Here is a 16,341-nt window from a genome sequence, read left to right on the forward strand (position 1 = left end):
GTTTGAGAAACAGCGACACTTTAATTGCCGCTATTTGACTTGTATTGATTTTTTATTTTTATTTTTTATGAATTAAAAAAACTAGCATGATACACAATCATGACTCTTCGCCTCAATTCAAAATGTTTTCAGTAAAAATCGAATTCGTGACATTTTTTTTAAGTCGATTCTTTTTACTAGACCATCCTGGTACAGTGATTCCTATAAGGTTTTGTCTTGATTTGTAAGAGGTTAGACCTAAATTGGATCATTGATAGACAATCCATGCATGATAAATAAAATGGATGCAATTTTATAAGAATTTTAACTCAACTTAAAGTTACAAAATTCATTACATTTATGTAGGAATATATAGTTTATATGGGAGACTTGAAACTAACATTGGGCATTCCTCCATCTTTATTGCATTTGAGCTTTTTACAAAAAGCTCTAGGCAGGTATTGTTACTAATAATAATCTTTCCATTTAAAGAATCATTTGTTATTTGATTGTTCTTTTCTTATTTGACTTCAATTGAGCAGCACATCTTCGGCATCAATTATTTACAGTTACAAGAATAGTTTCAATGGATTTGTCGCATTATTAACTAACGATGAAGTTCAACTAATTTCATGTAAGCTTTTTGATAACCTATTAAAGATATACAAACTCTATAACATATAACATATTATCTACATGCAACAATTTAATTATCAGTGATGCAAGGAGTGGTGTCGGTATTTCCTAACAGAATCAATCAACTACACACAACAAGATCATGGGATTTTATGGGATTTTCACAAACGGTCAAAAGAGCAACAACGGTGGAGAGCGACACAATTGTTGGAGTAATTGATACCGGAATATGGCCCGAGTCAGATAGTTTTAAAGATACGGGATTTGGACCTCCACCAACTAAGTGGAAGGGATCGTGTGAAGGATTAACCAATTTCACTTGCAATAAGTAAGGATTATTTGAAATAAACCAATGTCAAATAAAAAGGGGACTAATAGCTAATTCTTACTATCTGAATGCAGCAAAATAATCGGAGCAAAGTATTACAGAATCAGTGGAGACTTCGACCAAAATGACATCCGATCTCCAAGAGACTCTGAGGGTCATGGATCTCATACAGCTTCAACGGTCGCCGGCGACCTTGTTACTTCGGCAAGCTTTTCTGGTCTCGCCGGCGGCACAGCTCGAGGAGGAGTCCCGTCTGCGCGGATCGCTGTATATAAAGTTTGTTGGTCCAACGGTTGCTCAGACGCCGACCTCCTCGCAGCATTCGATGATGCTATCAATGATGGGGTCGACTTAATATCAATTTCTATCGGATCTTCAGTTGCTAGACACTATCTCAACGATTCAATAGCTATTGGGAGTTTTCACGCCATGAGAAAAGGAATTCTGACATCAATGGCTGCCGGAAACTCAGGTCCTAGAACTGGAACTATCTCGAATGTTTCTCCATGGGCACTTTCAGTTGCAGCAAGCACGATTGATCGCAAATTCTTTACCAATTTGAAACTGGGTAACGCTGCAACATTTCAGGTAAACCCTTTCTTCATTCACAGGTTTTTCTCTATTTTTCTTATTGATTTGATTATTCATTCACAGGGAGTTACAGTGAACACCTTTGATCCGAATGGTTTCTCCCCTATAGTGTATGGTGCTAATGTTCCAAATACAACAGGGAATGTTTCAAGTTCTATATCTAGGTATTACTAAAATATGAAGAAGAATGTAATACTCGTAAACTTGAATATATGGTTTAGTGATAGCCTACTTCTATATATGCTAGGTTGTGCCAAAAGAACTCGTTAGATGCTACATTGGTAAAAGGAAAGATTGTTGTTTGTGACCAATTAAATTTAGGGGAAGGAGCTCTTTTGGCTGGTGCAGCTGGTATGGTGATACGAGGAGATGGACCCAAAGACTATGCTTTCGTGTTTGCCCTACCTGCAACTTATGTTAGTGTAAAAGATGGAAACATCATCTTGGCCTATATTAGCACAACAAGGTATATATATATGTATATATAGATAGAAGAATTCTAAGTTTTTGGAAATTGTAATTTGTTGATATGAAACAGTAATGCAACTGCGAGCATATTGAAGAGCAATGAGGCTGTTGATGGTTTTGCGCCATATGTTGCATCCTTCTCATCAAGGGGACCGAATCCTATAACACCTGACATCCTCAAGGTTTCTTATCAGTTTTCCACTTTTACTGTAATTTTAAAGATGGTGCTTGATCTTTGTAAAAATGATTTTGTTAAACCTCAATTATAGCCGGATTTGTCTGCGCCTGGTGTTGACATCTTGGCAGCATGGACACCTTTAAATTCTCCTACGGAAATACAAGCAGATAACAGAAGAGTTCCATTTAATATCATATCGGGCACATCAATGGCTTGCCCACATGCTACAGCTGCAGCAGCTTATGTCAAATCCTTCCATCCATCGTGGTCTCCATCTGCTATTAAATCTGCTCTTATGACTACTGGTATATATATATATTCATTTTTTGAGAAGCTTAATTAAATACTCATCTGAAATTCCAAATAATTCTCTTGTAGCCTTTGTGATGAGTGCAAAGACCACCCCACTAGCAGAATTTGGTTATGGAGCAGGTCACATAAACCCTGTAGCAGCCATTGATCCTGGTCTTGTGTACGATGCCAATCAAACTGACTATTTGCAGTTCTTGTGCGGGCAGGGCTACACCGACAGGGAGCTGCAAATTGTTTCGGGTGACAGCAGAACCTGCACCAGTTTTGGGAATGAGACTGTTTGGAATTTGAACATGCCTTCATTTTCTGCCCGTGTCCTTCCTTTACTTACTTTTAAAGTCGCCTTTAATAGGAGAGTTACCAATGTTGGATTGGCGTCATCTACTTACAATGCCACAGTTCTTGCTCCAGCTTCACTGAAAATACAAGTGGTGCCCAATATACTTTCTTTCAATAGTGTCGGACAGACTCAATCATTTACTGTGACCGTTGAGGGAATAGTTACTCTAGGGTCTGTCGTTTCTGCTTCTTTGTCGTGGGTTGATGCAACACACAAAGTGAGAAGCCCCATTGTTGTTTTCTCTAGTATATAAACAACAAGCTTGATGTTATAATTTGTTGCCTGAAAATGTTCCTAGAGATCCAATGTTTGTGGTGTGTTGTGCTTTGTCTTTGAGAAACTTTAAGATGTGTTTAGTTAGTTGTTTTCTTACATTTGGATTGAGGTTCGCATAGTTGTAGTTGTTTTATTTGTATGCAAGATTTAAGTTTTAAAAAACGTTATTTCCAAAGATGTTCTAAATATAAAAAATTGTCCATTCACAAATAACCTAGCCCCATTTATATTTACCAATTTGAATTAATGGATAATTCTTTTAACACATTATGAAAAAAATTAAAAGAAGATTATGTTTTTTTCTATTCGAATTTATTTTCGGGTGAAATTAATATGTTCTAGGATGTGGGAAGAATGAAACTAAAAGTTATTTTTTTGAGATCAGATTTAATTTTGGACTGACTAACTAAGAGCACTTTTATTTCATGGTGGAATTGAAATTGAACTTGACACTTTTACTTTACTTTTACTTTGATAGGATACATATAATATAAATTATGACGCAATTTAATTAGTTAAAAAATAACAAAATTTTTCATTCTTCTTTTCTTACCTTTTTATTATTTTTTAATTAATTGATATAGGACTCATTGAATGATAATTTAAAAAATAATTTGATTTTTATTATTAGAAATTAGTTCTCATTAAATTTGATTTTTATTATTAGAAATTAATTCTCATTAAGTTTGATTTAGGAGTTATATATAAAAAATAATAATTAGTAAATAATAAAAAATAACATAAATTTAAATAAATAATTGATGATCAAACTATCAAATTATACAATAAAATTCTCAACAAAAATAAAACAATTAAGCAATTTATTGAGGGTCAATTGAAAGACAAACTTATTTGAGTTCGATAACGATGATGCAAACTTATTTGAGTTCGATAACGATGATGGTTGAAATATAACAAGTTGAACGAACCAATGAGATAATTTCGAAAGAATCTCTATCAAATATTTTAAAGGGTGGTTAAAAATATTTTTAGCTGAGAGTTAGTAAATAACGTCGAAAATTTTCTTTTCAAATGATAACGAAACATTTTCATATATAAGCGAAATAGTGAAAAACTCATAAAAAATAATGTTAAGATACATATAAAAGAGTTTTCTTATGAAAATCAAACTCTAATAACTCTTTCTTTAAAGAAATGGAAAATAATTTTATATTCGATTATTCGTTTGTGTAATGCCAAAAACCGACTCTTTCTGAAAAGAAGTTTTTGATACTCGATAGTTGTGCCCCCAATAACTAACATTGTTCTCGAGTCTTGAGTGAGACGATGAACCAAAATGGTTGGCTTAACTAGAATGTATTTAAAAATGTCGATTTAGGCTAATTTAAACTTTTTTAGAGTCACTACCTAATTTATTTCTCGAGAAATTAGGAAAGAAAAATATTTCACGTATATAAACGCATGTTATAGATTTTATTCTTAGTTCGGTGCTTAGTTACACATGAGAAATTGTATCCACGTTATGTCTCACGTGGATTACCACGGATGATCTTTACTTTAAACTTTTGACATTTAAAAAATATATTTATTTATCATATTTTAAAATATGTTACTAATGATAAATGCAAACCTAAACACATGACTAGGCTTTTATTTTATATTCCTAAAGTGTTATAGCTGATCCCGGATCAAGCATAAATTTATAGTTTCAGTTTAAAAGATTCGACTGAGCTTTCTCTTCCAGTAATTCCCCTTACTGTCGTTTTTTTTTGTTATGTGGTGTCTAATGTTTCATTTACGGCTAAGAAGGGGACGAATAAAGATTCGATAAAGAAATCATGACCAACACAACTTAGTGTATGAGTAATAAATGACACACCAACAAATGATAGTATTATTTGAATACGAAAAATTGATTAGACTAAATAAAATGTCAAACCAAACCAACAAAACTCAACTTAAGACTAAGCAATTAAAATAAAAATCCAATTCTAGAAAAATTAGTTAGTGAAAGAATAAGAAAAAAATTACTTTTCAATTTTGTTTTTTTGTTTTTGTTGAGAGCCAACATAAAGAAGGAAAAATTAAAAAAATATACAAATAATTTCATTTGAGTAACAATTTTATTTCATATATTATATTTAATTCACCAAACATCCATTTGAGGACCTCAACATTTAATATGTGTTAAAGATCCTTTTGGTTAATTAATTATCACACTTCATTAGGAGTCCCTATTTACACTCAAAATAAATTAATACAAAACTTGTTTGACCAGTACATTTAGTAATGAGATAACACTCAAGCCACACAAAATATTCTTTAATAAATAGGGTATACCTCATTTATCTTTCCTAAGAAGCTAACAAAATGATGAATTAATGTAGTAGAACCACTTTAAGAAGAACTTGTAAACTTGTCTCAATCTACTATTTTCTTTTGTAGATGATCTATGTATTATGAAAAATTAAGAACCATTCAAACCTAACAAATTTAAACATGAAAAAATAAAAGTACAAAAATTAAAATATATGAAAGATGGAGATAAACAATTACCAAAATAAATCACAAAAACTAATAAATGGTCCAACTCGTGTGGCTTTACAGACAAAATCAATTTTTGTTTGTTCATAAAAATAATGTCATAGATGATACGCATCGATCGGATACTATAGCCAAAAATTAAGTGATTAAAATTTTAACTTTTTTTACACTTTCTTTATGTGGAAGTTTTTTGTTATAATTTTGAGCATGAGATCTATAAAAACAGTCATTGATCAAGTTGCTTAAATGTGTTTTCACATTTAAATTTGTTGAGAAAATATTCAGGACTCAACTCTCCTACCTAATAGAATTCATCCATAGAATTCATTGTGGAACAGAAGGATTCAAACCTCCGAATAGTGTGGATGTAGATGTAGGCGTAGATCATCCTGTTGGTTAAGAAGAAATATCGATACTCGACTTATTTTAAGAACTTCTCAACTCTTACTGATTTAGATGATTTATAGATTTACTAACCTCTTAATTAATGTGTTTTTGGCTCCTGCTTCGAAATGAATAGCTCTGCTAACGTTGGTTAAAGGAAGCAAGCTATGCAATTGCATCATCCAACTTTTATGGTTCCTAAATTTTCTAACATAAAATTAATTATTTAATTAATTAATAAATATATATTATGAATAAATTAATATTTTTTTTCTCTTAATCATATTAATATTTTTTATATATTTATTATGACATTTTTATATAGTAGATATTATATTTATATAAAAAATATATTAATTCTGTTAAAAAGTATAATTAATAACATTTGAATATAGTAGATATTATATTTATATATTTAATTTATATATAATAATTTTTTTTAAAATTATAATTAATAACATTTTTTAGTTTTATCAACCACCAAATATTTATTTGAATTGGACTCCTAATTTTCATACCATGGCTGTATCAGGTAATCATTGAATTAAAATTGAGATTAGAGGATTTAATTTCAATTTAATTTGATCAGTATGAATCTAAATTGAAATTGGAATTGAAATTAAAATTCAAACAAATGTGTTTTTATAATTTCAATTTCACTTTTTTAACTCGGAACAACACAATTAACGTGTTGAACTGATTATTATTTTAAATGAATTTAGGAAGTTAAAATGTTGAATAATATATATATTTTTTTAATTTAATAAGTTAATATTTCGAATTAATATATATATATATATATATATATATTTTGTTTGAATTTAGGAATTTAACACGTCAAACTGATGTTTTGTTTTTTTAATATATAAAGTTAATATGTCGAAGCAATATTTATTTTAATTTAGTAAGTTAACATGTCAAATGAATATTTTTTTTTAATGAGAATCGTTATATAGAAAAAACTCTCGACATATAAATTATATTAATAGATTGTGTCAAACCAATATCTTAATAATATATATAATATATATTTAAATTATTTTTTATTATATTTATTATATTTTTTTTCTCAAACATAATAACTAAAATTGAATGACAATTTTATAGTTTTTTCAAACATAATAACTGAATTGTAATTAAATGTTAATTCGGGTAGAATTGGAATTAAAATTCTAATGTCCATTTTAATTTCAATAATCTAAACCTACCCTAAAATTTAAAACAAAGGTTTTTAGATTAATAGAAATTTTTTTCTTTAAAAAGAGTTAATTATCTAAAATAAAATTATGATCGATATAAAAAATAATAATATCTAGTTCAACAATAATAACATTTGGATCACTCAAATAGTTGACTTCACATAAGAAATATTCAGGGGATATACAATTGTACAGTTGAATATTCTAGTTGATACTCCACTTCATTTGTCCATATTTCCTCTATCATTCTTTCAACTTTTGTGACCATCATTCATAATTATGATCATTCCTTGCGGTTGGATAGTTCGAATAGTGGACTTGTATAACTTGTTGAGCAAGAATAAATGAGTCGTACTTATCATATCTCCATTTCATGTTTATGTCAATAAATCAATCTATATCTTTCATTAACTCTATTACCTCTAGTCGGATCAAACCATAAACATTGATCGTGGTATTTTAATTCAATAATCTCATTCAAAAGTCCATAATAATCAACATCATTTGCATGAACGCAAATATCACCATTATTGATTTTATTAGATTTGAAATCACCAACCCTCCACACAAAACCATTAATAGTGGTTCGGCCAAAATATGCCTACATTTACTTTTTAAAGCACATGAGTCTCTCAACTTTATTATCAATATTGTTATAAAAGTATTACAATGTTTCTCTCATAATGAAATCTCACACACAACTCACAAGGAAACAATGCTCTCAAGGCAAAAATTTGGCTTTCTAAAGTACCCGACTGCATATTTAAATAGGTTCTCAATTAGGTCAATATCAATATCTTGTTCAAATCTCTCGTAGAGCTTTCAAAATACTTTTACCATATTTCATAATTATATTTCCATAACAAAAGATCTATTTTCCTTTTTTTTAATCTTATTTCCTAATATCAAGATTATACACCAAAAGATATAATTTCCTTTTGTTGAATATATTCTTTTCTTATATCAAGATTGTGTACCATGAATATATATTATTTATAATATTGTAAATTAATTCTTAACACGATACTCACTCAGACTCTAGTATTGATTTCTACGACAAGAACATAATGAATCGATTCTACCAAACACACCATACAAATTAAAAAGCGACTCAAAGAGGTTGTGATATTGTGTTTATCGATATGTGTTTATCGAATCATTCAAATAGACAATGTTAAATTTCAAATAATTCTCTTGCAGCCTTCACGATGAGTGCAACTACAACTCCACTAACCAATCGAATTTGCTTACGAAGCAGGCAACAAACCCTATAGGGACCATTGATCCGGGCCTTGTTTACGATGCCAATCAAACCGACTATGTGAAGTTCTTGTATGGGAAAGGCTTTGGAATCTGAACCTGCCTTCACTTTCCGTTGGAGTACCTGCTTCAACTTCTTTTAAAGTCACCTTCTATAGGAGAGTTAACAATGTAGGATCAGCATCATCTACTTACAATGTCACGATTCGGTCTCCATGGACACTAAAAGTAGAAGTTGTGCTTGTGCCCACTGCCCAACACAGTTTCTTTCTCTAGTGTCGGACAAACTCAATCTCTGTTTCTTTATCCTGGGTGGATGCCACACACAAAGTGAGAAGCCCCATTATTGTTTATGCTACTAGAAGCATATGATGCTATGGCATGGGAAATTCTGGTAATAAACCTTTGTTGTTGTATGAAATAAAATCAGGAAAAGTTGAATGAGTATACTTGAAAAAATGTAATGTTAGTAGTAGAGAGCCCCAATGTTTGTGGTGTAGTGTTATTTGTCTCCATCTTCAGGGATGTTTTAATCTATACTTTAAAACGTGTTTAGTTCATGGTTTTCTTACATTTAGATTGAGGATTGTATGTTTGTAGTCACTTTATATGTATGCAAGTTTTATGTTATAAAAAACAATGTGTCTAAGATGTACCCTTTGTTATTATGTTGTGTTATGATGGAATAAACTCAAATTACATCAAATAAGATATGAACGAAAAAATAATAACGCCCGGGTCACCCGCGTGACAGGCGGGAAACATCAAATAAGATATGAACGAAAAAATAATAACGCCGTTTCCGGGGATCGAACACGGGTCACCCGCGTGACAGGCGGGAATACTTACCACTATACTACAACGACGTGCTGAACATATGATTAAACATATTTCGAATTAAATAAGTAAATATGGCTACGAAGTATGCACATTTAAACTATAAACTTCAACTACCGTTAATTTTCGTATTCTAATCCTTCCTTGTCTAGCTTAGTTTCTTTAACTATAGAAAAATAATAATAATATAGAAAGAAATGGAGTTTTATCTAAATAATATCAAACCTGTCTCATTCTATGCATTTGAAAATAAATCCAAATTATTTTGATATATCAATTCATTTACTATTTATATATACAGTATATATCATTGCTCTATGTTGATATTGGTAAGCTCGGATACATAGAATACTTCCTTGCTGAAACCAGATAAAGAAGAAAACAAGTTAAAAATCAAACTTTCGGGTCCCAAAACCATCCTTTTCGGGTCCCGAAACACCTTATTTCGGGTCCCGAAACCAGATTTCAGGTCCCGAAACAACCCTTTTCGGGTCCCGAAACCACGTATTTCGGGTTCCGAAACCACGTATTTCGGGTCCCAAAACCACGTATTTCGGGTCCCGAAACCACGTATTTCGGGTCCCGAAACCACGTATTTCGGGTCCCGAAACCACGTATTTCGGGTCCCGAAACCACGTATTTCGGGTCCCGAAACCACGTATTTCGGGTCCCGAAACCACGTATTTCGGGTCCCGAAACCACCTATTTCGGGTCCCGAAACCACACTTTCGGGACCATTAATTCAGCCAAACAAACATGATTTAACAAGCATGAAACTATGAAATCTTGATTTACCTCGCATTCGAATCAACTGCATAAATGAATCCCACAACGACTTCATCTCGGTATTCCATCTTGACAAAATGATAGAACTCTATATTTCTTTGCTTGTTCTTTTCAGATATTGAGATTGAAGGCGTGCTGGAAGTTCCATGATATGTATGGGATATTTCTTCTGTTTTTTGGAAGCAACCAATTCTTTTCCCGCGACATCATTAATTTGGGCAGACTCGATGATCTTCGTCGGCTTGTTCTGCGTCATGTATGGAGATTGAAGGCGTGCTGGAATTTTCATATGTCGCACTGGATTTCTCCTTCTTTTTCTTGGAGATCCATCTTTTTCAGGTACTTCATCCTCATCTTCATCTTCATCTTCCTCTTCGAGAACACCCTTTTGACCCACCTCAGTGTGAGCTACCTCAGTGTGAGACACCTCAGTGTGAGCCACCTCAGTGTGAGCCACCTCAGTGTGAGGCCCCTCACTGTGAGCACGCTCAGTGTGAGTCCCCTCACTGTGAGCGTCCTGATCGTTTACCCCATCATCCTCAGTGGGTGTTCGATCTTTGAAGTATCTGTGCATGGCATCCCTAAAAGGTTTATTACTGTCCATTGCTCTATAAATTATGTGGATGGCGTTGTCATACATTGGCGTTGCATCCCAGCCTGAAGTTAAAGATTCCAGTCTTCTCGTGGCTTTTTCAATAAACAACGTACATTTAGCAATCCACGCCAAATTCTCTGTAAAACTCAGTTTATCAACGTCCAGACCTGCCGTGTTAATAGGTGTTATATTCATAGGTGGTAGGCCTTGATTCATAGGTGTTGATTTCGTTGGTATTGACCTCCTAGTTGGTGGCCTCTTCCGAGGTGGTGACCTCTTCCGAGGTTCTGCTGCTGCTGCTGCCTCCGCCGCCTTTGGGGTCTCAGACACCCCCTCATTCATATCCTCCTCCTCGTTCTCTCCCACATCATTATCCTCCTCATCGTTCTCCCCCCACATCCCTGGTAGTGGAATTCGTCCCACAACTCTACCGCGTCCGAATCCTCCATTTTCCAACTCCGTATTCAGCCTAAACTTCAAGGTCGTGTCATTCCAACATGACAGTATTGGAAATCGACGGTCATTAACTCCTCCCAGTTGAGGGTTGCTCACCCTATACACGTAGCACAGCTGAAAACAAACATATGTTAATTAAAACCAATTATTTTTGTAAACAGAGAAATTAATTATTGATAACTTACAATAAGGAACGTCTGTGGTCCTTGGAAATGTCGTTTTTCATTCTCCTTCACTTTTGCGCATGATTGAACTAATCCTTCAAGTACAAATTTGCACCAATTGAACTTCTTGATATTATGAACATCTGAAATAGATTTCAGAATTCTATACCTGCAAGTGAAAAAAACATATTTGAGGATTAATTAACATGTCATATAAGTTGTCATGCAAATGAAATAACAGAAATGAGATATACCTGGATAGTTGACCTAGGTGATCACACCAGAGAAAGCAGCTGACAACAAATAATACGAAGTCTATCTTAAAATTATTGTCAGCAGCTTTGTTCTCAATCATTTTCGTCGGCATAGCAGTCACTAAAGGAGCGTCATTAAGAGGGTTACCCCATCGAGTCCTAAATGCCTTCAGCTTGTCATCAGTCTCGTTATTCTGATATTCTACAATGTCCAACTCCCCTCTGGGGAGACCCAATATTATTTTAACATCTTCTTCTTCGATTTTCACTTCCTCGCCATTCTCTAGAGTGAAAGAACATTTATCACAGTCAAACTGCATGACTAGATAACGAGATATCTCCCCGGGGCATTTTGAAAGCGATAATGAAAGTAGATGGCCAAAGCCTATTGACTTCACAGCCTCCTTTTGATCATTAGACAGCAGTTGCAGAAGATTATAAAGCCCAAAAGAAGATGTCCTAGTTAAAAAAAAGGTTGTGTGGGGCTGCTTTGGGAGCTGCTGCTCTGGAGGATTTCGGAACTAATTTGGGAGCTTTTGGGGATTTGGGAACTGCTTTGGGAGATGATGCTTCTTGGGCATTCCTTTTACGTTTATTTGCCCTACAAAAACAAAAGATAAACATTTAAAAAACATGAAACAGATAATCAGATAAAGATAAACATTTAAAATCAAATATTTACTCATTTCGGGTCCCGAAACACCCTATTTCGGGTCCCGAAACAACATTTCGAGTCCCGAAACCACCCATTTCGGGTCCCGAAACACTCCATTTCGGGTCCCGAAACCACACTTTTGGGACCCATAACAGCCAATCAAATCAAAATCCAATTTCGGGTCCCGAAACCACACTTTCGGGACCCATAACAGCCAAACATTACAAAATCCGATTTATGGGTCTCGAAACCACCCATTTCGGGTCCCAAAACCACACTTTCGGGACTTATAACAGCCAAACATATCAAAATTCAATTTTGGGGTCCCGAAACTACACATTTCGGGTCCCGAAACTATACATTTTGGGTCCCGAAACAACACATTTCGGGTCCCGAAATCACACATTCGGGACCGTTCATTCAAAAAACATATCAAAATCAAATTTCTGGACTATATAATCATACTTTCGGGTCCCCGAAATAACACTTTCGGGACCCATAACAGCCAAACATATCAAAAATCACATAAATCATCACATAGAAGCAAATACACACAAAATAATCAACCATTTCTATCGTTAAAATCATTAGAATCAGCAGAATCATAAAAATCCATAACCCTAACCCTAACCCTAACCGCAAAAACCTAAACGGTCTTCAAATCATCAAAATGTTTAGGATTCTAAAGGAGATGTTATTTACCTTGTCCTTAGAGATTTTGGAGTCTTGCATGGAGATGTACCTGGACCACCAACCTGAAAAAGAGAAAAGATATTCACGAATGCAGACAGTGAAGTGAACGGAAATACCCGAAGGAGAAGACCTATCATTTTCGATCGAAAGAAAGAAGATGAATAAAGTTGAAGAAGTCGGGGATGCCGCAGCCGGAGAGAAAAATCGCCAAAGAAAAATCGCCTGAGAAAAATCGCCGAAAATGGTAAATGAAAAGAAGAAAGAGAGAAAAGAAGAAAGAGGAAACTGAAACGTTTTTCTTTTTTTTTCTTTTTTTTCTTTTTTTTTCTTTTTCTCTCTCCTAGCTGGCAAGGCCACGTAGATTCGTGGCCTTGCTTTCGCTAGTTATTCGTTGAGAATATCATTTCTCATAATAATAATAATAATAATAATAATAATAATAATAATAATAATAATAATAATAATAATAAATGGAGTTTTATCTAAATAATATCAAACTTGTCTCATTTTATGCATTTGAAAATAAATCCCAAATTATTTTGATATATCAATTCATTTACTATTTATATATACAGAATATATCATTTCTTTAATTAAACTTAATTTGGTTAATATTTTTTTTCTTCAGAAAAATAGATGATAAAAACCCTAAGTATACTTCCAATATAAAAAAAATATTTTTTTTTCTTAAAAAATAAATGAAACAAACCCTAAGTTTACTTTCAATATAAAATGACTTTGATTTTATTATTTTATTTTCTTAAGTTTCATCCTAATCTATATAGATTTTATTTTATAATAAATACCATACCAAGGTAGTCACTATTTGAAAACAGGGCTAATTCAAAGTAAATTATTTCCATTTACTTAATATAATTAAGTAGGTTGTCAAACTTAATAAATATATGGATGCCTTCACACATCCTCATCCTTTTCTTCTAGTTCAAACTTATTTGATTTTTTTTTTTTTGTTTATTTATTAGAACTATATTATTATCAATTATTTGGTTAGAAAAAAATAAAATATTTAAAAATCAGAGTTGGCCAATTAGAATTCTCAATAGATATTTGTAGACTACTCTAACGGAAATTGGATGAAAAACATTGTTACTCCGGATATTTGCATTGTGATTTTTCTTGACGATATTAGGGATAAATAAGTTTGCTGGCTGTGGTTCTTAGTATCAAGTAATTTTGTTCATAATTTGTAATTTTGGTTAGTGTTTTTGGTTCTAGAATGTTAATTTCTATTTAATTGATGACTCATGATCGTTTATGAGAATTAAACCAGAGAATATTTCATGAAAGGGATTTGTTTCCTCTATTTTTTATTCTCTTCACCGCTCTTCATAATCTCGATAAAAATTATCTTATTATTTATGGTGTATCGGATAAATAATGCGTATTCATTAGGCTTGATTTGTAGTAGAGTTCGATTGTCCCTCGTTTTTATCTATTTCTATTTCATGATTTATTCTTTTGTATTTTGTTGGATTTCCGGGTTTAGTGGAGGATTTTGAACTTTTTTTAATTGTGTTTAAACATTACTTCTTTATAGTATGAATCATTTTTTAAATTAAACTCAAGTAGTTTGACAAATTCTTAATAAAGCATATATGTTTTTGTATTTCAAATAAAATTTACCTCTTTTCCTTCCAAAAATATTATAATATGAGACATTTAATTACAAATTTATAAATAATGACATAAGACAAAAAAAAAAAAACCAAGTAGAATAAACACTCCCTTATTATTTTGACTTCTCAAATAACAATCATATATATTTTAGTTTCAATATTTTAATTTTAATTTGATATTTATTCCAATCATGTCACACCAAATGATAAATTACATCAAAGAATAACAATTAACATGCAAGTTTGCACAACTAATTTAAAATGTCAAACAATTATGAGTTTTTATAATAAATTAAAAATGTAAGTCATTTCTTTTAATAAAAGACCATATCTTCTTTTTTTAAATATTAATTTGATTGTTAGGCACCAAATATATATGTAATAGAATAAACCAATTCAATAACATAAGCATTATTGGTTAGAAACTCCTTATCATTTGTGTTTATTTTATTTATTTATTAAGTTTCTGCTTTATTAGTTAATTGTTAATGAAATTGAAATGTAATTGGATCTTTTAAAATTAATTATTAACAACATTAATTACTTTAAAATATAACCACAACCTTATAAACTAAACTATGAACTCAACCATAATTCTTTATGACTTTTTTTAAGTTGCTCTTCAATATTTGAATTAAGTTTTAATTATTCAAATCCATTCAGTTTAATTTTGTTTCGGCAATAAATTGTGTTCATGGTCGAAAAACATATATAAAAAGATTAACATAATCTTTTAAAACAATCACATAGACAATAAATATTATCGATCCCTTATTATTTTATGGTGAATTATTTGACTTAATCGAATGTTAGATCATTTGAAATGTAAAGACTATCCGGCCTCCGATGATATTGAACTCTTTTTGACATTATTTTGCATAAGTGGTATGGTGGACATTCTTGAGAATATTCTTATATATAGTTATTATAACTGTCTTTTTTGCAAGATTGTTTTACTTGACTTTGTGTATGTTTTTATTTTGTTTATTCTTTGTATTAATTGTTTTGAATTTGAGCTTAAATAATAATAATAATACTCTGAAAACAATTCATCATTCTTTTTATTTTTCTCATTTCTTAAATTTGGCTGATGAATAAAATATATTAGAAAATTTTAACATCTCAAATATATATATAATTTATCTCATCTTCTAACCTAACAACAATAAGAGAGGTGAACTAAATTCCTGAGTTCGAGTTGTCTTATTTATATATATATATAATTTATTGTAATGGACTAATAATAACATTCTTATACTTTTTATTTCTTCATTAATTTATACATGAAATCCATGAAAGAAGTCTAAATCGCGTTTGGAGTGATTTTTTTTTATACTTTTTGGGTTTACCCCAAATTTGATATTGAAAAAAATCAGAATTATCTGGCTAGGAATAATCTAGACCGACCCATATAAATCATTCTTCTTTTTTCAAATTATTTAAAAATCGATCAATTAAAATATAAAAATATTTTAATTATATTATTTATAAAATTTTAAAATAAAAAAATTATAAAATAATACTTAAACAAATATCTTTGTTTAATATTTTTTTCTTCAAAAAGCAGATGAGAAAACCCAAAGTTTACTTCCAATATAAAATTATACTTTTTTCTTAAAAAAAATAAATGATATAAAAAATCTCATGACTTGTATTTTCTTAAGTTTCATCCTAATCTATATAGATCTTTTTTTATTTATAATAAATACCATACCATGTAATGACTATTTGAAAACAGGACTAATTCAAGGTAAATAATTTCCATTTACTTAATATAACCAGGTTGTCCTTTGCTTCTATTAAACTTA

At 31.4% G+C, this 16,341-nt stretch overlaps 1 protein-coding gene across 1 annotated transcript; it reads left to right on the forward strand.

The window, feature by feature from the left end:
- Nucleotides 1-360: 360 nt before the first annotated feature.
- Nucleotides 361-3,226, forward strand: LOC124918015 (cucumisin-like). The gene is made up of 9 exons (XM_047458284.1): nucleotides 361-437; nucleotides 522-613; nucleotides 697-943; nucleotides 1,018-1,531; nucleotides 1,598-1,698; nucleotides 1,782-2,000; nucleotides 2,073-2,184; nucleotides 2,272-2,485; nucleotides 2,559-3,226. Exons 1-9 carry the CDS (start codon nucleotides 361-363, stop codon nucleotides 3,083-3,085), a joined length of 2,103 nt encoding a protein of 700 aa, XP_047314240.1. The 3' UTR covers nucleotides 3,086-3,226.
- The last annotated feature ends 13,115 nt before the right edge of the window (nucleotides 3,227-16,341 follow it).

Source organism: Impatiens glandulifera, unplaced genomic scaffold, assembly GCF_907164915.1.
Source record: "Impatiens glandulifera unplaced genomic scaffold, dImpGla2.1, whole genome shotgun sequence".
Taxonomy (NCBI): Eukaryota; Viridiplantae; Streptophyta; class Magnoliopsida; order Ericales; family Balsaminaceae; genus Impatiens; species Impatiens glandulifera.